At 41.4% G+C, this 23,152-nt stretch overlaps 1 protein-coding gene across 2 annotated transcripts in view; it reads right to left on the minus strand.

Annotated features, from left to right (window-relative positions):
- Positions 1-270: 270 nt before the first annotated feature.
- The window catches only part of FGF9 (fibroblast growth factor 9), a 28,882-nt gene continuing 6,000 nt past the window's right edge, over positions 271-23,152 (minus strand). Inside the window, exons 2-3 of one of the 2 annotated variants that reach the window (XM_065678541.1) lie at positions 21,268-21,371; positions 271-3,140 (exon numbers count right to left, since the gene is read on the minus strand). In XM_065678541.1, the coding sequence (XP_065534613.1) occupies positions 2,895-3,140; positions 21,268-21,371 (350 nt within the window). In that variant the 3' untranslated portion in view covers positions 271-2,894. Of the gene's footprint in view, positions 3,141-21,267; positions 22,884-23,152 lie in introns of those variants that run through there. The other variant, XM_065678540.1, reaches the window with a different exon arrangement.

A 23,152-nucleotide genomic window follows, 5' to 3' on the forward strand; every position in this document is an offset into this window, starting at 1 on the left:
TGTCCCCCACCACAAAACAAACAGAAATAACTCATTTTATACAAATGACTGAGCAGAATCTGTTGTTCTCTACCTGAAACAGGCTGAATATTGACCCAGTGAAGCTGCAGGGACTGGCAAACTGTCAGCTCCGGGATCATCCGGTCTCGCAATAATGCCTATGTTAAATTACATGTTTCTATATTTACATAAAGTCAGTATTTACACACCATTATGGGTTAATTCGAGTAAATTGGTTACAGTTTATTTATATGGACTGCCATAAACTCATAACATTTTTCTTGGGTTTAATCCTTTCTTTAGAAAAATACAAAAAAGAAATAAAATTAAATAACATGTTAACTAGTAGTAATGATTTGCCTATGACTAAAAAACCAAGTCAATTTAACATTAAGACTCAAAACACGGCCTAGTATTGTGGCCTCAACTCATAGCATTGTTAACCTTTGTAATTAATTTCTTGGTGTATGTCAGATTTCCTGAAATATCAAGAGTTGTAACCTCCCTTCCTTGTGACAGGATTATTTAACACTGAGCAGTGAGCCCTAGTCCTCCACAGAAGCTCACTTTCTTCTCCTACAGTCCAACATGGCTTTGCACCGCCGAGACAAATGATTCAGCACCCAGCTGACCTGCAGCAGCCAAACTGCCTGCAGGTCTTAGCAGCTCCAAGGGGTTAAAAACAAACTCATGGGCTGCAGTTGAAGGCTGTAAATTCCCAGGCAATAACAGTTCCTAGACAAGTATGTCTAACTATATCCTAAAAATCAACTAATTAATTTGTGTATCTTTGTAATTCACAAACAATTGTAATAAAATTCAAATGCCACATTATGTTTAAGATTACTGATATCACTGGTTTGATACATGGCCCTCCTACTTGTTCAAGTACAGAAAGGACATGTTCATTCAGGACACCAAACCAGAGGTTATTCCAGAACAGAATTAAGTTTCAAATAATATATATCACATGAACAAGAGTGCCTGAGACCAAAAATTACTTAATTATTAGTAAGCTACAAACTTATGTGTAACTCCTCCAAAGTACACTTGCACTCAGCCTCCACGCCTCTGCAGGCAGCCAGGAGTGCTGGGACTAGCCATGCTCTCTACAGATCCAGCAGCAAAGGTTACGTCTCGACTTAAACGGCACTGGATTAAAATCCTAAGCGATAGAAGAACTAGAAAATGCATTTCTCATATGGACCTTGCATGTTTTATTTTCTCTATTTTGCTCTTCAGGGTACTGGGGAAAAAATGCCTCTTCCTAAGGGTTAATTTCAAAATGGTAACCGCTAATCAACATGTTTGTGTGCTCAACCTAAAATGCCACAGTCCCTTAAATATTACATACTGTCAGCTCGCTTATGGTTCATGAATATTCAAACATACTTTAGGATTAAAAAAAATAACAAGTCTAATACTGTCCCCCTCATTGTTATTATTGATAGAGATTTATTAGTTTCATTTTGCAAGTTTTACTTTAGGAAGGGTGCTAATATCAAGTATTATGACAGTTCACACTGAAAGCAATTTTCCATAAAAGATATTACAATGACCCCTATGGAACTTGTATAATTTCATAGTAGATAGCCAAGTGCACAAATAAACATGTTTACAAGAGTGATCCTGTTAACCTGGTTCTTGCCCTCTGAAACCGTTATGTGCTATTTGTGGAATCTTAAAATTAGTACAACTGTTGATTTTACTTATGTTGTCTCTGGCATTCTGCTTTAGGAAAAAAAAAAAAGCGTGTTTATCTATTTGTTATTTAGCTTTGGTATAATCTGCAATAGGTTTTAACAAGTAGAATATATTCCAACTCCTATATTTTCCACAGCTGTGAAATTTACAACGATGTAGGAAGTCACTTCATCAGAGAGGAAATATTACAGACACATTAAAAAAAATTGAAGACCCAGTTTTCTCTTTAATCCTCTGGGGGTAAGCTATGAAACAAGCAGTCAGAAGTGTAAGGACTCAGTGTCATGAGTGGTGTGCATACTTGTACAATAATACGGGCACAAAAGAGATTGTCGCTTTTAGTACATGAGGGTCACTAGAATTTATTAGTATTATTATTACCTTTTTATTGTTGTTTTTTTCTTTTTTATCCATGCACCTTTATATTTACTTGCATGAATTTACCACAGGTTCATAGTGGCCTTTGCCATATTAATGCTTACAGAGCCTAAAGCTTCCAAAATGCCTATCTGGCCTGTACATATTTCATTAAAAATAAACTCTATATAATAAATAAATATATAAAATAAATAAAATGTTGCCTTTGGAATTTCTATAAATAAATTTAACTTTTTATTTTTATCTTTTTACTAAGAGGTCTTTGCTTTAAACTCAGTGGGGTGAGACCCAGAGAGCGATTAACTGAAAAGTCTCTTGTTTAAGTAAGACTGCACCCTCCATGCCTTTGTAAATGCAGCGTACACTTGAGCAGGCCACCAGCCAAAAGTCCTGATGAATCAAAGAATGGCAGCTATGCTGATATATGACGAAGTACAACTGATCAAAAATTTAAAAGCGTGTCTATTCCCCAGCATGCATCAGGCCTTCCTCCTCCTCCTCCCCGTGGCTCCTCTCTCTCGCGCGCTCTCACTCCCATTCATCCTCTCCCTTTCTCTCTCGCACTCACTCTCTCGCGCTCCCTCTCATACTAAATCAAGCGAGTGGGCATAGGCTCTCCTCCAGGAGGACAAACCTTTAAGTGCAGAACAAAATCAGCATGTTCCATCCAAGCCTCCATCATACATTATGCATGCGACAAAGTTTGGCAACAGTGGAGCTGATGTGATGACACAGCTAATCAATAAGAACCCACCGCATGAAACCTTTATAGTGGTTACTTTTTAAGGGCTCAAGTGAAGGAATTGTCTTTGTCAACTTTGGCTTAAAATATCCTTATATAGTTCCGGTACTTTCTCAGGGTCCACTGGTCTAGGTAAAAAATGTGTAAATTTTTGATGCCGTTTAGTCCTAGTCCCTTCTCTTGGAGTCCCATCTTTATTTAACGCGACGTAGTATCGTCTTCCAGTGTCCACGTGTTTATATAGATTTGATGAATATGTGTTATACCAGTTTTCTTCAAACTGCTCTCTGAATACACACTCCTGGGTTAATTTTTCCTGTGGAAAGAAAAGAGTAAGTAGTAAAGGAGATAGACACACAAAAAAGCTATTTTTTAAAGAACGACTGTTTTCACAGAACCTCCTTGCTCAATTTACAAAATGAACCATTTCAATACTCCCAGTTTCAGCTAAGTAAAGCAGTATTGCTTGGTATTTCATTAAGCAGCCACAAGGGTGGATAACTATGTGAGGCAAAAATGATTCTCCAAGTCTCATTGCCCAAATCAAAACAGCAACAGCAAAACCAAACCCAGATATTTTGATTTCTGATCATTCCCAAGCACCTGGATATTGCTGGACTTCTGTAACTAATTGCTTCAGTTATGAGTGCATGCATTCAAACAAACAGACACAAATAAAGAAAATTAGAACTGGTTTGCAGCACTGTAACACAATTTAGGGCCTTCAAATCTCTGTGTCCTTTCATTGCATGAGAACTCAATGCATTTCATTAGTTTAAAAAGATACAATTTGCTACCCTTCATTTGCTTTATTTCTATCACAGAACCACAACCCAGGACAGCCTCAAACAGGAGTACAAATCCCACATGCTGCGATGAAGTTAGGTGAGGAAATTCCCCCAGGCTTGCTTTACTAGGGCTGTCCTTGTGCCCTGTCCTACTGATGGGATCCCCTGGAGACATCAATCATTTGTCACATCCCCCTGCCACAGATTCCCATGGCTTTCAGTTCACCCACTTACTCAGTCTGTGTGTACCCTGCTGCATCCTTTGGTCTAAATAGATGGTGTTTGCTTAAGAAGAAGCCACCTGATAAATGGATTCAATTTAGGAAGGACTCACATAAGTGACCGAGCAAAAAGACTGGAAAAAAGGTAGTGAGTTCTAGCATGTGAGAGCTGACGGAAAGCTTGTTAAAATTAGCTTGGAAATAGCCTTTTCACTTGGCACAAAAATGGTAATTTATCATATTTTTTCATAACAAGAGTTCTCACTTGAACAGCAGTCACATTGACCAAATTCAGCTTCCAGATGAGGATCAATTTCAAATTATTACAAAGCTCTGTGTTTTACAGACATTAAATCTTAAAACAGTCCTTTTAGATAGATACATGGAGAAGGGAAAATGGAGACCAAGACCCACATACAGCAAAGTATTTACAGCACCTAAGTTGTAAATGTGTGTCTGAACACAACCAGGGAGCCACAGCTCAAGCTCCAGTGAGCCCAAGAAGCCACCATCCATGGCTTAACCCAGGAGCTTCTCAAAACCCACTATCACTGAAGACGTTTGCAGCTTGCTCTGGGGCTGTAGGAGCCTTTGGGGCTACCTCTGCTAATAGGGACTCATCTCAAACCCCTTTCCCTAAGCAACATGCTTCAGCCCTGATGTTTTCATTGCTGCTCTGCATGGCTAGTATGCCGCTCCCAGTGCAGAGCTCTGCAGTTTATCAGGTTTGGGTACCAGCATCCTAGCCAGCTCAAATGAGCCCTATGTACCTTACAGGAGTCATCCAGGAACCATCCTGGTTCAGGAGAGGTACAGGAGTCACCCATCCTGAAACATCCTGGTACAGGAGTCACCCAGGAACTACTCCACCCAGGAAGCATCCTGGGGAGAGCAATCCCTGCATGAGTGGGGAGAGCAAGCCAGCACCTCTCTGCCTCCCTACGAACTGGGTACTGGGCTGCAAAAGGTCCTCCTCAGTGCCTCAAGGTGTGGGATTTGGAGCTTCTAAATTCAGCCTGTGGCAACTCCAGCAGGCAAGAAAGGCAGTAAGCTCCTAACTTCCCGTTTGTTGGGCTTTAGGAACCTCATAACCCTTCAGGAAGGAGAAATCCACAACAGGACCAGGTTTTGGGCATTGAACACTTAGTATTCACTATGGCAGCAGCCATGTCCCTGTGTGGACCCGGGTGGCTGCTGCTTGCAGAGTCATAGGAGGACCCTGTGATGGAGACAACAGTGGCGATCCCATCCCTCACACCCTCTCCTGCAGTTTGACCAGGAGATTTCACTCCCTGTGGGTCCAGCTGAGCAGCACGAGTGGAAACACAAGCATGTGCACTGGCCAGCTGTATATAACCGTTGCCTTTAGAGGTGTTTCTGACTATAACATTTTTAACGTGCAAAGTAGCTCAAACACAGCAGCACTCCATACTGGTTATAGGAAAAAGAAGCACAAATCTGTTTGCATTAAAACATTATCTATGGGTCAGATCCCATAACCTCCTATTGAGAATTGCCTCTGTGTCCTTCAACAGTGAGAAAATGCAGCAGCAATGCGTATTACTGGATCTCAGCAGCAGCTGAAAGTTAACACATTGCAGTAGCCCCCCTGTACAGCTTCAATGTAAAAATTACTATAAAAACTATTCGGCTGCTATAAAGACCTTCTTTAAGTACAGCTTTCATTACTGTTCTATTTTGCATAAGGTTTAAAATCACTTTGTTTGCTGCAAGGCAGAAGCAGATGCTAAGGCATATTATATGCTTGGCCTATAGGTCCATGGGGAAAGAGAAACTAATTCAAATTGTTCTCCTGCTCTCAGAAGGCAACAGGATCACATGACAAGCACTGCAGAAGCACTCCCTGCTAAAAATAGCAACATTTTTGGAAGATATTTCAGTCCTGTCTTGAAGTCATTAATTATTCACTTCATCTGCATTTTTTTTAGCATCATCATAAATTTCTATCTTTGCAAGAACAGTACTTCCCCATGCCCTGGATGAGACATTTTAAAATAGCTTCTCTCTCTGGCATATTTGATGGATCATTAACAGTGCTGTGGTACCCTCAACTAGCAGACCTTGAATAAGAGGGTTGGTATCGTACCGTGCTCTGGATGAGTTCAATGGATTACAAGCTTACAAACTCAATCTTTTTTACAAGCTTATCCTGGTTTTACTTTTTATTCTCTTACAACACAGCTACATCTCTTTTGCCCTTCATCAAAATTCTCAAACATCTGTGTACAAACAGTAGGTAAATACTTCAACATGAACTTGACAGAGCAATCAGGATTCAGGTTCAGATGCAGAGGGACACATAATCACACTTTCAGAGAAGTGAAATAATTTCTTTATAAGTCCATCAAACCGTTTCCTTCTAGGATGCTTTGAAATTCTGGTTGTAGTCAGGCCACTGACGGGAGTAAATTGGTGTTGGTGACTTGGATCAGGCCCTATAAACAATGTGGGGACCAAAATCCCGGCATACCCTCGTCCCCTTGGAGTGGAGATACTTATAATAATGGCTCATCTAACACCATGACAGACAGAAGCCAATATCCACTAGGATAGTTGTTTATGTAGAATCGTAGAATTATTTGGGTTAGAAAGGATCTTTAAGATCATTGAGTCCAATTGTTAATCTAACACTGCCAAGTCCACCAATAAACCATGTAGGTACTACCACAGCAGTACTTAACACTAGCTTACTCCTGTGCTTTGAGCACACATGCCTTTATTCAAGCCAGATATGAGCATAATACAGGTGTGAGGCTGGTCCACCCTGCCAACAAGCACCTTCTTGCCTCACCAGTTTAGAATGTGAAAGTCTTGCTGAAAGCCAGCTCTCTCTGTATGGGAAGGAGATGGTGTTTCCTGATCACAAACGACTTGTGGTTTCCCTCCTGGCTATGACTTTTAGGAAGTCCCTGTATGCACAGTTGAAAAGCAAGATTTAGCCCTAGAATACAGCAACTTTTGGATACTTCTATTCCAGCAACTGACTTCTCTACCATTTTTCCAGTGCCAATATTTACTTGCACCATTCTTAACATCACTAGACAATCTTTGTCGAAGGCTGACACAAATACCAAACATATCCAGCTGGAACATCTATGGAAAGTTACCTACATTCCTGTGAAAGGGGAGGCTGCCTGCCTTGATCAAATCATTTAATTCTGAGGCCAAATAAGGAGGTGACCTCAACATTATATAAATCAGATGTTGCACCACACACCACATGTTTTCTGTGAGGAATGCTCATACAGTACTGCACTACAATGTAACAGATTCTCATTTTACTATATTTCCACGCTTTGTCTGTCTGGGGTTTTTAACCTGTTGTTTAACTTGGAATTTTCAAATAATTAAATTGTGCAAAGATGCACATGTCACAGGCATGAAAACCTAAGGTAGATTTAATTCAGAAGTCTGCTAATGCCTGGTCAGTGTTAGCAAGCCCAGAATCCCTTTCCCTCCCTAAATTGTCCACCACCTAACCAGGGAGAAAAATAATTACGTTATCCTATTTCCAGGTGGATTGACTAAAAGTGAGATTGTAAATTAATAAAGTACATAGTTACAGCCATCACAACGAAAGTTTTGCCAGTTTGTGTAAAAATAAATATCCCTGTGAAGAAACTAACTGAAAATGAGTGGAAATACACACGTGCACTGTTCAGAGAATGGTTTCATGACACTAAAGAATGGTAAGACCTTTATGCTGCATAGTGGTTGAAAGCACAGCACAGGGTCCTACGTCAATATTCCTTTTTTTTTTTTTTAAAAACCTCACAAGGCTATAACTTAATTTTATTTTGTAACCTGAGAAAAGGAAACCTCTTCAGATCATTCCTAAAATCACAACAAACACTTCTCATGTCCAGCAAATGATTCTGTTCTATGCCATTGATTCAACAGAGACACAAGCAAACGCCTAATCCTGAAGTCCAAACAACTATTAACAAGAAGTGTATTCGATCTAGCCAGCACTTCCTACATACCTGCTTCACGTTCTCATTGTGTTTATCCACCCTGTCTTAATAAAATCATGTTTAAATATGTAGTCTTCTAAATAAGTTCATGAAAATCCCTCATTATGTTTGCATGATGTTAATAGAACCTGCATATGTAGTGAAGAGAAACAACAACAAAAAAACCCTATTCTCTTCCAAAGTGATTTTCTCGTTTTCTTTGCGTTCTGCCAAGAAACGCACACATTCTACACGAAGTTTGCCCTTCCCATGCTGTAATGTAAACAGCCTCTAGAACATACAGCGTTCAGCTAATAATTAACACTCATCCAGAGTTATCATAATAAAGGTGTAGTTTAGCATTTGCTGTGGTGTCGTCAGATCTCCCATGCTAAGCCTGTTAGTCTCCAGCTGGGTGGACAACTTCCAGTCACAGTGAGAAGCCAATTGCTGGTGTCTGAGCAGCATCAGCTTCCTTTCCAAGCTAGACAGCAGTGCGAGGCAAACTCTGCACATTGCCTGACTTGGTGGATGTCACAGAGTTTTCTTTGAACAGTTTCTCCAAGCAGCGCTCTTTCAGAATGCTTTGTTCGATAATTTGACAGAACATGAGAAAAAAGGAGGGGAAAAAAAGTCTGCCAAAAGGACTAGCTGATTGCTTTTTTTTGTGTTTGTGTCAGTGCTCCTCCACAAACACTTCAGAAAGACAGTAGGAAACCCTCCACAGCCAGAAGAAAGACCAAGACAATAGCCACATACTCACTCACACGCATTTCGTATTCTGTGGCACCTTTCATAAGATGAGGGAAATTAGGCAAGATGTCCTGGCAAAATGACAGTTGGGTAATTACATTCTCTCTACCTGAGGTCACTTTGTACTTTCACAGTGTTGGTGTATTCATCTTAGCTTCTCCTTCTAAGTTTCTAGTTACTTTGTATAAAGTTTTTATTATACATAAATCCCCAATTAGGAAAAAAAAAAAAAAACAAAGCGTGACTGTTCTGCTGCCATGGAGGAGTTATGAGATTAACACGTTTCACACAAAAAGCTTGCAAAGTCCCTAAGACCTAGCACAACCTGGCTCCCTTAGGAGTGTCATCATAAAAAGCCACAATAGCTACACAGGTACATGACTTTCACATTCTGAGGAAGGCAACAGAAAAGCCGAGTTTCCTGAACAAAGCAAAAGGACTCCAACATCAAGAATAAAATCCCAAGGAACCATCAGTGCATCAGGGATTTAATTGTTTCTCCCCTTTGTCCTATTGCTCCTTTATTGACTCCGTTGCGATCCACTCCATTACGGACCTCCTCTGGAGGGACCAGACTGGAATCCAGCACTAAGGTCTTCTGACATGAGGTGCAGGAGGATGAGATGCCAATCAGCTCTCCATCCATTTTTGCCACTGCCAAATCCACAGTGATATCGACTCCTTTGAGATTTCAAGTTTGCAGCATCTGTCAATCTTCAAGCATGCCCTTCCTGGACATGAAACCATTATACGTAGAGCAACCCACTGTGCCTGAGCTCTCATCTGCCAGCACAGACTGCCTACCAGCAGCTGTGCTTAGGTCTGCAAAGGCTTGAGTCAGATCTGCCCAGCCAAGTGCATTAGATGAAAGCATGTTTTCACCTAAACACCTAAGGTCTGCTCGTGCTGCTGTTGGGAGTCATGACAAAGCTCCAGGGACAGGTCACGTAAACTGTCACAACACCATTTTTTGGAAGCTGAAGGGCTTCCTTCCCTCTCTGTACCACAATAAAGCAAGACTGGGACAAATTCAACTCTTAAATGACAAACAAGCAGGTGTGTTCCCCTCCCTCCTGCACCAGCAGGTTTGGGCCCTCACTGTGCCGTTTACTAGTCACACTTCTAACCTCTATTTTATTTTTGGTTTCCTGGCACAATCATGAACTGCAGTCATCAATGTTATCTAAGCATCTAACTCATAACGCTTGGCTGCACCATTCCAAGAATCAGAAAGCAAGGTGGTATGCAATCTGATACGAGGGCTAGAGCCAATTTTTAAAGAAGACAGGAGAAAAGTTCCCATCAGCTTAAATGGAACTTGGATCAGGCTTGCAATGATAAAAAGGCAACAAATATTTTTAAGACATTAAAAGAACCATTTCAGGCATGCTCAGATTTACTGAAAGCTGTAACTTGACCTATCTCAACTCCCCACTCCACAAATTCTCTTCTATCAAAAGACAACATGTGTGTCAAACCAGCGCTGTTATTCTCCAGCTACACACACACTCTTTAGCCTGAAATACTAGTTAAGCTTCTAAGTGAATAGAGATTTTTAAATAAAATACGCTTCCCTTGAATAGAACTCATGTGGAGTATAGTGTCAGTGTTTTGTCAGTATTTTTCACTTTGTTTTGTGGTTCTCTTAGCACAGAATGCTGGATTAAAGGAAAGATAGCACTCCTTCAGCAGAAAGTGCTGCCTTTTGCACAAGTCAGCAGCTAAACTCACTTGCTGAAAGACAGTGCAAAGTGGGTTATAAAAAGTACTCTATCTGTATTAGCCTCCACACTCAGTGAGTATCCCCCAAAATGGATTTATCCATCATCAGAGAAGCACCTTATCCCTTAGCTAGGAAGTACCATCATAAAAGAGCAGAATGCTCAGGGTGCTTCATACAACACCTTGCCATGGGGTCCAAATTATAATACATATGTAGTGATAAAAATGTACAATATAAAAGTACTTCATGTTTTATTCTTTCAGCAAGATGATTTGGTCAAGGACTGATGAATAAAAGCCTGACTCTATATTTTATTATTCATTTTATGTAAAGTTACCTGTCAGATACTAGCTCAGAGGACAGGGACATTAGTGACCACATTGTCGTTCTGGATGGGGGTTGTCAAACAAGCAAAACATCACGGGCTATCACATTTTGGGAAGATCCAGCCCTCCTCGCTGAAATGGCCAAGAATGTACTGAAGTCTTGGAAACCAATAAGTTTGAAAGAGATTTGAAAACCTATAGTGTTTTTGTGGGCAGTACAGCAAAGCATTGGTACTCTAAGATCTTTACCTGTCCGGACTCAATTGTATATTCAGTTTAAGTTGTTTAAAAATTAGGCATTTTAACCTCCCACCTTTTTCGACACAAAGGAAGGCCAACATTTCAAAGAGCTGCTGCTGAAGAAACCATGTCACATTTACCCTTTTAGACAGCAGTGCTCCTCCATTGGCAAACATTTCTCATAAGTGGTCTCTCCAGAGACGACTCTTTGGATTTCCCCTATTCCTTTTCCAAGAGGCGATCCCACCATAAAGTCACGGATCTAGATACACAAATCTTTAGTGTTTATGAGTAGGACAAAAATTATTTCCCTAAGATTTCTTGGAAAAACCACCTATCTTTGGTGTTGCTGTGCATTGACTTAAGTTTTCAGTGACACACCTAACCCAGCCTTTGGAAAGTGCTGGACAAAGCTCCTCTGTGAGCCCCCTACTCCACACACACACACACACACACACACATCAGTGGACCTGTCTTTCAGTGGGTCAAACTTTAGCCATGCAGTTAATTTCAGCTTTGGTGACAGAAGCTGTCAATCTGTCTAAAAAAAAAAAAAAGAAAAAAGATATATAATAACAATTTCAACAGAACTGGTGACTGAAGAGCTCAAGGACCAGGCATTTGGTCTAGCACATATCAGTCGCACACAAACCTTCCAAAAAACTCAAATTTTTGAAGTGTAAGGAAAAAAATAAAATTATGATTTTCTTTAAACTTTGTATTCGTTAGTTATTCTAAAATGACTCAAAGAATTTTCATTAAATCTTCCCCAGTAAGTTTCCTGTTCTGAGTCCAGATTATACACTAGATGCTGTCCTAACAAAGGTATCAGCAGGCATCAAAATCCCTCTTGCTATACAAAAGCAATAAACACATGTTAAAAGACTGTCATTAGACTGCAGACTCTCACAGGCAGGAACCTTGTCTGGATTTAGGTTTTTAAAATTATGAATTGAGCAAAGCTCTTATCTGGATCAGGGTCTGCTGACACAGCCATAAAATTAATTGGTGGTTTTACAGGACCAGGTCCAATGCTGATTCCATTGAAGTCAATGGCATTTCAACAATAATAGAAGCAAGTCAAATTTCTCCTGAGTCACTGTAGCTTCCATAATTGTGTAACATTTGAAGGGTAAAGTTTAGCAGATTAAAGAATGCACAGCCTGGGCCAGACCCCAAAAGCATGCAGCATTCACACCAGAAGCCAAGTTCTTCCTTAGCAGCAGTCATGGAATATGAATATAAAATCTGATCTTCAAATCAAAAGTAACAGCAGAGGTATGGCTTATAAAAGGAAAGAAAAAGAAACCAAAGGACTTTATTTAAGGGGGGGGTGGGGTGTGGAACGGATTTTCACTGTAACAAGCTTTATTTCTTGACTTTTTGAATGTGGCACAAATGAACTGCATTACTGCACATCACCAAATCAGCCTGAGCACATTCAAACTGCAAAGCAAATCTCAACCTAGACAAAATCCCTAATGAAGTCCCCGCAGGGCAGACTTTTTTCTACTCTGCCTTTGAAAATGATGAATGGTAAAGTGGGGAAGAGTGCCATGTTCACGTCCCACTGGCTCCTGAGTCAGAAAAAGAGCACATCAGATCTTTATCTGATGCAGCGAATAATCCCCAAGCATATCTCAGTATGTCACTGCTGATGATGCCCTTTTAGCATGTCACTTCAACAGAGTATTCTCAGATCAACTGAAGACACTGAAACTTTTCACACCTCCATATCATTATCACGGCTAGCTCCAGAAACATTCAGAGCTGCAATGACTGGGAAGCTACACAACTGCAAAGAAATTAATCTGAAGATGTTCAAACTGAACATGCTGGGTAGGATTTGGGTTTGTGATGCAGTTATGCCATTTAACAACTACCCGCTGTGGACAGTGCAGTACTCAACGCCTCTCCCACCCCACACTGCAGCTGATTCCCCTCACTGAGCGTTAGTGCTTACCCACAAAGGCAACAAGCCAGTTCAGGAAGCTAAACCAGCAGAGAAGCAACCCTACAAAAAAGCAATTTCAAGCTTTCTTCTGTGGCTTTACTTCCCTACATTAGCCTTCTGACAGGTCAGACGAGTACTGCTGTTGCAGCAAGGAAGGAAGCAGAGCACACAGCGGAGCCAGGGAACCAGGACTGCCCTTTCTGGAGTGGGTTTTCTGCAAGGTGTCAGATCACCTTGGCTGCCTCCTCAAGCAGCACCTCCAATCCCATGGTTTTGTAAGAATACAAAACTCTTTAACTAGGGAAAAGCAATTATTACGCTAAATTTAGGTTTGAGGAGGATCTTGCTTTACCAAAGCTTAGCTTCATACACACATAAACATGCACGCACATATATATATATAATTTAGGTAGGAGATATTTCTTACACTTTCCTGTCCCAGGAAAGTAGTGAGAATCCAAGTCCAGCACAGAATTGCACACCTAGATAAAGAGATCACTGAGAGTTTTCTCTCCTATAAAACGGTCCTCAGACTTAGGAAGCATCTGGAATGAAGTCCTCTGAGGAAAATCAAAGACCTGAGGGAAAGTGTAGCCTCTGTCCCACAGAACACTATCAGCAGGTGTCTCTCTTTGGTGACAGGTGTTCTAATCTGTGAAATTCTGGTTTAAAAAACAGACTGAGATTTTAAAAGACCACAATAGCTGCATTTTCTCACAGAGCTTTTTCCCATATTACCTCTGTTAAATGTGTGGATTCACCTATCAATTCTTCCTTCACCAGCACCCACATCTCAGAAGACCTTTATTTTCTGCAAAGTCCTTCATACCTTGCTGAGTGGGTTGCAGTTTATGCTCTCATCCTCAGCCTGAGAGCAACCATTTACAGCACTCAGCTTTCAGCAAGGCTGCTATCCAAATTCAGAGACTATATGCAGAAGTGAAGCAGATGAGGTTCTAGACAAATTTTTCCAAGTAACTGAAGTTTCAGGGCTTTTGTTGGACCTGCGCCTTCCACACAGAAGGCTTCCACAATTATGAAGTTGTCTCCTACCGTACAGTGCAGGGGAAAAGCATTTATGCTTCATCTCTCACCTCCCTGCAAAAATTCCTCAGGCCAGCTCAAAACTGCACTTCCTCATGACCTGACACTTCCTCATAATCCAACCTAAGCTTTCTTCTGACCTATTCAAACCAATCCATTCTTGTCCTCTCTTTCAAAGACTGTTTTTCTCTCCTTGGTATTCAACTTCAATGCATTGACAGAGACCAAGAGCATACTCTCTGTTTTCATTCTGCACGCTAAATAAGCCAAGACTTCTAGACTTCATCATCTGATAATATTTTCACCCTTCTGATCGTCCCATTAAGCCCCTTCTGCACCTGTTTCAGTTTCAATTCATCTTCTTTAACACAAGTGGCCAACTGTACTTTGCATTTAGACTGGATCCTACCAGTGCTCTAGGCAGCAGCACCAATTGAGCTCTTCCTGAGCCCCATGCATAAACATTTTGGGTACTTTAGATCAGCAAGTCTTTTCTGTGAGGCTGCCTTCTGTCTGCCTTCCCAATTTTGCAACAATTTCAGCAACACACTACTACTTTTTTTATGGCAAGATGTTTAATGTCCCTAATAAAAGCAGGGAATAAAACCAGTCCAAGGACCAATCCATAAAACTCCACTAATAGCTCCACTCTCCACTAAGCTCCACTCAGTCTAATACTTTTCAAGACACCTCATTGCTGTCTTCTCTTAATTTTTTCACCATCTATTACACAAGTGTTCTACTGACACCTATTTTACCCACTGTAGCAAATGCTCTCTTCTGTGGGTCATACCTAACACAGCCTTGCAGATTAGCACAACCATATTTCCTGTCTCTAGAAAAAGACATTCCACCCAAAATAAAATACTAGGCTTGCCTGAAACTATCCAGCTTCAAAAGCCTCATCTTGCACATACTTCCAGGTCCTCCTCTACTCTTGCATTTAAAACTGTGCTCCTATGCCCCAGGCACAATCCACATCAGGCTGATAACTGTCCGGCTTCCTAGGTCATGCCCCAGCCAAACACAAACCACACAGCTATGGGACGACAAACACTCAAGGCTGGCAAACACTTGCATTGCCTTGGAAGGAAGTGAACCCTCCCTCTCCCAGGCTTGCTCCCACCTCTGCACTGCATCTTGCAGTGACCTAGGAGGGGATCAGAGTGGCCAAAGACAGCCTTTCTGCTTGGCCAAGTTACTTTCCAGTTCCCCACTTCAGTTCACCAAGTAGCAACAGAAATAGCCTCTTCATTTAACAGTGATGTTGGCTGCCCCTGCTCCCTTTGCTCATCACACGACAGGGAATCCCCCAGCCCCACGTTACCACCAAGGAGTCTATCAGAAATAGCGGCCAGACCAGTTAGCAGCCACGTTCTGACCATATTGCATTTACACTCCCACCTGAATGCACCATGTTTATAAAGACTCCTGCTCCTTTCCCAATTATATACCTTAAAAAGTTTTTGCCTTATATTTTAGTGTGCATTTCAGGGCCCCAGTCATCTTTATTGTAGCAATTCCCATTTTAACCCAGTACTTTTACACCTCTGAGATGTGCTTTTCTACAACCTGCCTGTCTCCCATTCCTCACAGACCCTCTTCCAAGTACCCACAGCCTGTTAGTCTCCAGATGCTTGCAGCAGTTTCACCCTTGCTGGGATACCATTTTCACAGGATTTCTGAATCTCTGACAAGGTTTCACATTTCCTTCACATTCAGAACCATAAGCACCTTTTTGAACTGGGCCTCTTCAGACCTCAAAGTGTGCCCTTTAGAATTAGCTATAGGCCTCCTTCTTGCAACTCACCTGCTCAAAGCAGATTTGCTCAGGAAGACACAATTCACTGTTTCTGCTAAAGGACACCACCGGGGTTTTGATCACGGGAGTGCCAGGTTCTCCTGAGCAACACTGCTCGTGTGGAAAGCCTGACCGCTCTTAGGAGCCCAGACCCCCAGGAACTGCCCTCTGCCCCTCCACCATTTGTACCATTTACCAAAAGACGCTATTATTTTACAAACAAGCAGAAGGATGTTAAACCTGCTGCTGTAACAATTACCCTTCCTGGGATCTGACCATTCTCAGCCTAGAAGTCTGCACTTTCACACAGGGAAATTGCATTTAATTCTCCCTTTGGAGGGAGTTGTGTGATGCAGCTGTCCTGCTTCCAGGCTCATCTCACCCATAGGTACCCGTGTGTACACTGACAGATTATGCAGATTATTAAAAAACCCCCAATCAATCTGAAGCATATTCAATTGCTTTAGATCAGAGGTATTTAACACTAACAGGAAAGTGTGAATAACACTGCAGGGTAATTTATTTATCTATCCTATTCTTAGATATCTGCAGTGACTGTATACTTGACCCAAATGCTGTTCCCAACATGCAACTTCAACCTGTTTTTTCTTCACATTGTTTCTGTGCACCTTGACCTACCATTTGAAGGGCTGAACAATTCCCTTCCCTTATTTGCACAGGAACATAAAAGATACTTTTAGAATGCAGCTAAACAAAACCTACACCAACCAATTTTCAGTAAACTATGAAAAATTGTCCTTTTTTTGTCAAAAGAATTTCTGTTTGACTGTCTTTGTAGCCGCGTAGTCCTTCCAGGACTGTGGAGACCCAAACGAAAGTACAAAGCACTGCAGGTGCAGCCTTGCTGGGACAACAAAGCGGCATTATCATCACCTCCCTGCACTCTTACTGGGAAAACACGTTTCTTCAAGGACAGTACTCTTTCTCTCTCTGTCTCCTCCACCCTTTCCCCAGTAGTTTTAGGAGCAAAAGGCGGGTTGAATGTCCCAAAAACATTTGGACAAACAAGTTTTCAGTTGATTTTTTTTTAAGGACAGCAATTTATTACCCTGTTATAAGCAGTCCTAAATCTCACTTTGCTGCACACACCCTGTAAGTCTGAAACCCAGAGGTGAGGAGCATCCCTCCCTGACTCCAGATCTGGGCTCTTTGGCTCTTTCCCGGCTGCTCTGTGGGAACATGAAGCCTCACCCTCTTCAGTTCTCTCCCCCTTCAGTCCTCTCCCCTCTCCTTCCAAGCACTGCAAGCCCTCTCCCCCAACAACTCCACCATACGCACTCCTGCCTTCCTCATCCCTCTCTGCACAGCTCCCCTTGTAACTGCTCCAGATCTTCCAACTCCCAGGAGTTCCAACTCCCAGAAGTTCTTCCAACTTCTGAGCATCCAGCTTGAGTTGCCTTTTGCCACCTGCCAAAGACGCAAGGAGCAATGGAGACACCAGCATAACTGCCTGCTGTTAATATTCCCAAGGGCAGCAGTACAGGGCAGCATGAGGGTGGGACAGCACATGAAAGTCCTAGGACTTACCAGAAAGACCTCCCTCACTCCATGGCATGGCACCGAGGAGAATAGTTAAGACATATTTGCTAACTTTTGCCAGAGATGTTAGCAAGAGCCATTTGGCACCCTGGAAGGAAAAGGGTCTTTGTGTCTTGTCTTGACACCCTTCGGGTCCTATCTGTAGTTTCCTCTTCTCCAGTGAGAAGCACTATAGCTGTTGTGAAACATGATGCATCACAGCTGCAGGCTGCAAGGGGAAGGCAAGGTAAAGGGAGAGCAGGAACAGAGCAAGACAGGAGGGAAAGGTGTCACTAACCGGCCTCCAAGACATCCCTATGTAGCTACCACTGGCTTCCCTGCAGTACCATATACATGTACCTTCAGCTTTCCCTGGCTAAATCTGTGGGATGAAAAGGAACCTGACAACAGCCACCCTATGTTATACATCACTGCCTGAGAGCAGCAGGAGTGTCACTGTGCTCTTTTAACCAGAAAATGCAGTAGGAACTGCTATAACAGTGGCAAGTTGGGAAGAGGCTGTCAAGTATCTAATCTAGGAGGAAAGCAGCACTTTGAGAAGGCCAATGGGAACATGTCTGGATGAAGATATGCTGAAACTGTCTTTATTGTTGCTTTTCATGAAAATTGGCAGCAATCACCCATCCTGGCTGCTCTGCTTCACCATATGTCCAATCTACAGTGGCACCACAAATATGCTGGGAAAAATCTTCCTGTGCCAAATGTTTCAAGCACAAATATAGAAGGATAGAAGTCTTTTAGGATGCTGATTTGATTCACACCTAACATATTTTTCATGCAGCAATTTGAATATAAATATGATAGTGTCGTAGACACAGGGCATCCATTCTGGCAGCATCAAGTGCTGCAATACTGAATGCTTGCAGAAGCACACCTATTTAGATCCAAAATGCTACTGTAGAGCAGGACCAGGTATTTCTTAGGCTGCTAAGAAAACAGTTCCCCACCTTAGACAACATGTTTACAGCCTCTTAAGTGTACCTGCTCCATGACAAAGCTGGTGCTATTGACAGCCCTGAGTGAAGAAACTAAGATACAGGGACGCAACTGACTTTACAGGCAGCACAAGGACAGATTGCTGGCACTACAGAACAGTTCAACTCACGTGACTGCTCCACTTAATTCAGGTGAAAAACTGGAACCTCAGTTTATCACATATCAGTCTTAAAACTAATTCCAGTTAAACTGATCTTCTCTCTCTCCAGAAAGGTAATTTTGTGTTGGATTGTGCTTGCTTCTGGTTCAAACCACAACATATATTCCCATCACAGGACTTTATTTTCAATTAATTGCATTTTCTTGACCAAAACCAAACGCAAAACACTGTCACTTAAAAATGTCCAGCCAATTCTCATGAAAATCTGCTCTGAGGCCTGCTTATCTCAGTGTTTCTATGAGAGCTGACAGTTGCTGAAATATAGGCACTAGGATTGCTAGTGTTGACAGGGCTTTAAAGCATCATCACACTGAGTAGCCATTAGAGGTTATATTTCATTTGAAGTAATGTAATTCAATTACCATCACTCTTTAGTATGTCCCATCTCTGGAGGCTGACAATAATCCATATCATCCATCAGATTTTAACCTGAACTTTGCATTCTGGCCCTGTAGATTGCCAGTTCTCCATAATGAATGGCTTTATATTTTTAGTGTCATTTCTTAGGGAAAAGAGGTTATCCAATTATATTATACATCCATCTGCCCGCCTGTCTGTTCTTCCCTAGCTTTTCAACCAGTTTCAATCAGGAGGCAAAGGTCTTTAAGAAAATTAAGTTCCTATCAGTTTTGCAACTAATCAGAGGCAGAGTAAAGAAGACATATTTGCACGTCCCACTTGGGAGTGGTGAGCTATGTAGTCCCTGCAAACTGAGAATCTAGTGTGCAGGGACAGCTAACACGGTCTCTTTCTCATGCAAGAAACACAAAAGCCTGAGAAATTTGTGTTACTGCAGTGACTGAAGGTCAGGGAGACCCATGTCTTGGACTGTGAGACACAAAACCCTAGCAAAGCAGGCTCCCTTAGAACTGCTGTTCATGGAACGACTATTTTGTTAATACAGTAAGCTTAGTAATCTACAAATAATTTCTTGTGCACATTTCCTCAGCAAAGAATGTTTGGAGTAATTCACTCTGACAGTCAACCATATTGCAAACACAAAATATAAACTGGACAGAAAAGTGATGTAACATTTGCTTTTCCAAATCTATGCGTTTGAGTTCTATCAATACCCACATTTTCTTTTTCTGAATATCTGAAGTGCAGAGTAACTGATTTACTATGTTTATCTGTTTAAATTATTACTCTTATTGATGATTATCAACATTACTGATTCATACTACTGTTGCTGTACTGCCTTCTTGCTGACCGAGCTATAAAATTACTTCTGACTTCACCAGTTCTTTATCCCATTCATCAGCCGCACAAGGACTGTGACTTACAAAAACTTACTCTTCACAGGCAACTTGTTCACATTTGTCATTGCATTCATTTGCTTTCTCTCCTCCACCTTTCCAACCTTTTCCTCCTCCATATTGCCATTTAGTAAAGGCTTTTCGTTGGCCTCTTCCACTCACTGGTTCTCACCATCTCTGCGTCTCCCATGCTCCCCTGTCCACACATTCTCCATCCCAGCCTTGACCTTCGTTCTACCACCTCTTCTTCTGCCTCCCACGTACACTGTCATTATCTGTACCTCCTGGCTTACTCCCCTAGCTGGCTCTTCACTCAGAAGACAGTCCCCTTCTCCTCTCTATCTTCCTTTTCTCACACAAAATGTTGCTAGGAAGGGATCAGTGAACTTGGACACCCCTATTAAAACACTTCTGCTGTCCTTCCTGATCTTGCTTCCTCATGTTCCACCACGGATCATGTATATGGAAGCTGAACTTCCCTCTTACTCTCTTTGTTTCCACATGTCTATTCATCTCGTTTCTCGTCAGCCTCACTGCTGCCCCAGTCAGTTTCCTCCCCACCCTTTTCCCAGCTACAATTACTCCTCTCTGATACAGGTACCTTCAGACACACACGCTTAGGCTACACCTAAAGCCTCTTTGCAAAATTTCCACAATCACTTGACTATTGCCACCTTCTCCTCCACGTTTCTACTGAACCCCAATGGATACACAGCCTCCCTTCACTCTAGGCACTTGCTTACTTTTCAAACCTGCCATCCTCTTCCTCCAGTACAACTGCTTCTCAAGTCCTTGTCAACTTTGGAAGTTGATACATTGCTAGTAGAAGAGGCAGCCTGCCCATTACTATCTGGGGAGTTGCCTGCTTGATTTCAGCAGGTTTCAGATTCTCCCTGCACATGATGACCTGATGATGATATCCATGGTGTGAACCCCGGTGTAATACATCAGATGTCTCAACTATTGCCAGGTAAGGGTCACACACACACACACCCTTCTGCCACAAGACAGGCCATGCTGCTAAGAACAGTCAGACATCAGCTGCAGGTAGGCTGGTTAACCAGCCTAACTCCCATGTCTAAAAGTGTGAGTTTTATTCCTCCCTCACACCCATTACTCTCTCCTGCTGCTATTATCCCTCAGAGACCACCAGCTAAACTTTCAGGACAAGACCACCAACTTTTTCCCTCATTCCTATACCTTTTTACAACTTTTATCTACTCCTATTTCTCATTTTCTCATCCACATATGCTGCCCTTCATCTCCACCTCTACTTTTGTCAGTTCCTAGAAAGCTCTCTGCCTACACACAAAAGATCTCACTTCAGGTCTTTACTGAAAGGACATGTTTACAAATCTTACAGTACTTCCTTTTGTCTTCAGTGACCAGCTCTGACCACCAGTTTCCATTGCTTGTACCTAAATTGTTGCTCATCCGCACTATTACTCATTCCTGATGTTGTCCCCTTTTCGTTCTCCCATATTTGTTATACCACCCACAGGGTTTTGCTTTGAATTAGACTGCAAGATATTCAGAACAGAAACAGTGCCAGTAAAACATCTAATGCAACGGGAGCTTGTAGGAGCTGGCAAGTATTTTCCCACAGAATATAAGGATCACAACTGCCCAAGGCTATCAGGAACTTACCGAGCCGTACAGTTCCCCTTTCTCATTCATTCCAAGGTAGAGTCCACTGTCGACTCCTCGGATGCTGACCAAGCCCACTGCTATACTGATAAATTCCAGTATACCTATAAAGAGCAGGAAAAACAAACAATGCACATATTGTTTCCATTGAAAGACTTTTTTTCTGATCCTTGAGCAACAAGCAGCTATTTTCACAGGTGTTTTCCCATTTTCAGAGTTCTTTGGAGGAAGATGAGGAACAAATGGATCTATCTTCAAGTACAATAGTTGACCGGTGAAGTTCTTTGAGTCTCTGCTAGAATGATGCATTGCAGACAGAATATACCAAATTAAAAAATTACTCTCAGTCCTTCTCACCATTTCTGAACACAGATCTGAATGTCGGTCATATTCTGGTTTGCACAAGTCATACATGCAAAGAAAAAACAGTATTAAAGAACCTGGGAAATTTGTCTTGCAAAACAAATTCTGAAAAAATACATTTGAATCAGAATTGTCAGATAAAAAACGTTACAAAACCAAAAGATCTACTTCCAGGCACCAGGAATATGAGGAAATATTTACTCACAGTATAACCTTCCAGAGGCCTGAGAACTGAAAATCCTTAGTATAGTCTCACACATTTCTGTCTAGAGAGTAAGTGTTCCCTCTGGTGTGTTATTTTTAACTCATCTCAAAGTTGAAAATTAATATATTTTAAACCTTAGTCATAGTGTAAAATGATTATTTCTTCCAGTGCACATAACAACAAGCTCACATGGACATTTGTGCACTAGAGACAAGAACGTTTTGCAGAGAAGCCCTGCTTCTCCAAAGCTCCTAGGTTCAGCATCAATGTGCATGGTACAGCAAGTATCTGTATCAAAAAGAAGGTTTGGGGGTTTTTTTGGCATCCTTCTCTCTTCAGTGAGGATGCTACCAGCCAAGCCTTGCATAAGCCTACAAGTCCTGTGGAAAAAATGGAAACTGCTTCCTATGTGGGAACGCTTGTGTAGGACTGTAATGATTCCACAGGAGTTAGCCAGCAATGTTCAGAAGCACACTCCTGTGTTATGCTACTTTCTGAGCCACAAAATAAAGCCTAGAGTAGCATTTTCAATACGCTTTTGTGAATTTGCATGTCTAAGCACACCATGTAACTATTTTTAAAGCTTAATGGAAACTATATTTAGATTAAATAATAAAACAGCCATGTAGTATTTGTTGAGCCTCACGTGGCCACTAAAAAAGCACTTTCATGGGTTTTTTGAACAATTAATTTGGCATCTCCCTCAAAATAGTTGTGCAGTAATCAATAGCAGGCATGAATCACATAAATCCAACACAGCACAAGTTGAAGCCAATAGGGAAAATTTATAGCCAAGCTAATGTAAAGATGAAATGTATTCCCTGTAAGGGACTATTGATCACTACCTTATATATTATTCAGTACTACAAACACTATTATTCTTACTGTTTTGATAACCCTGGTTTTAGGCCTGGGCATCTTAAATTATTCTCTACATATGCACAAATAAAAAACACTGGGTTGAAATATTTAGTAATTAAGGATTTTTTTTTTAAGTAATACAAAGTGGTAGCATGCTGTTCATCTGGTATATGTAGTATCTCAGATACAATCGATCCATTGAAACTATTTAAACATTCCCATTATATCTGGACATGCAATACTTCCAGATTTCTTACTAAGGCTTTTTCTGTAAAGCTTTTACCAGACTATCATATTACCTGATACATATTACCAAGCAATTTTAGCTGAGGTTAAATCTTATGTTAAGTGTGTATTATACCATACTATAGCTAAGTTAGGCAGTCTGGCATCTTTCACCTCAGTATAAATGTAGTCTTTAAATGCTGCCCTCATTTCAAATATTTGGGTGCATGC

The sequence above is a fragment of the Lathamus discolor genome, chromosome 4 (assembly GCF_037157495.1).
Source record: "Lathamus discolor isolate bLatDis1 chromosome 4, bLatDis1.hap1, whole genome shotgun sequence".
In the NCBI taxonomy this organism is placed as follows: domain Eukaryota; kingdom Metazoa; phylum Chordata; class Aves; order Psittaciformes; family Psittacidae; genus Lathamus; species Lathamus discolor.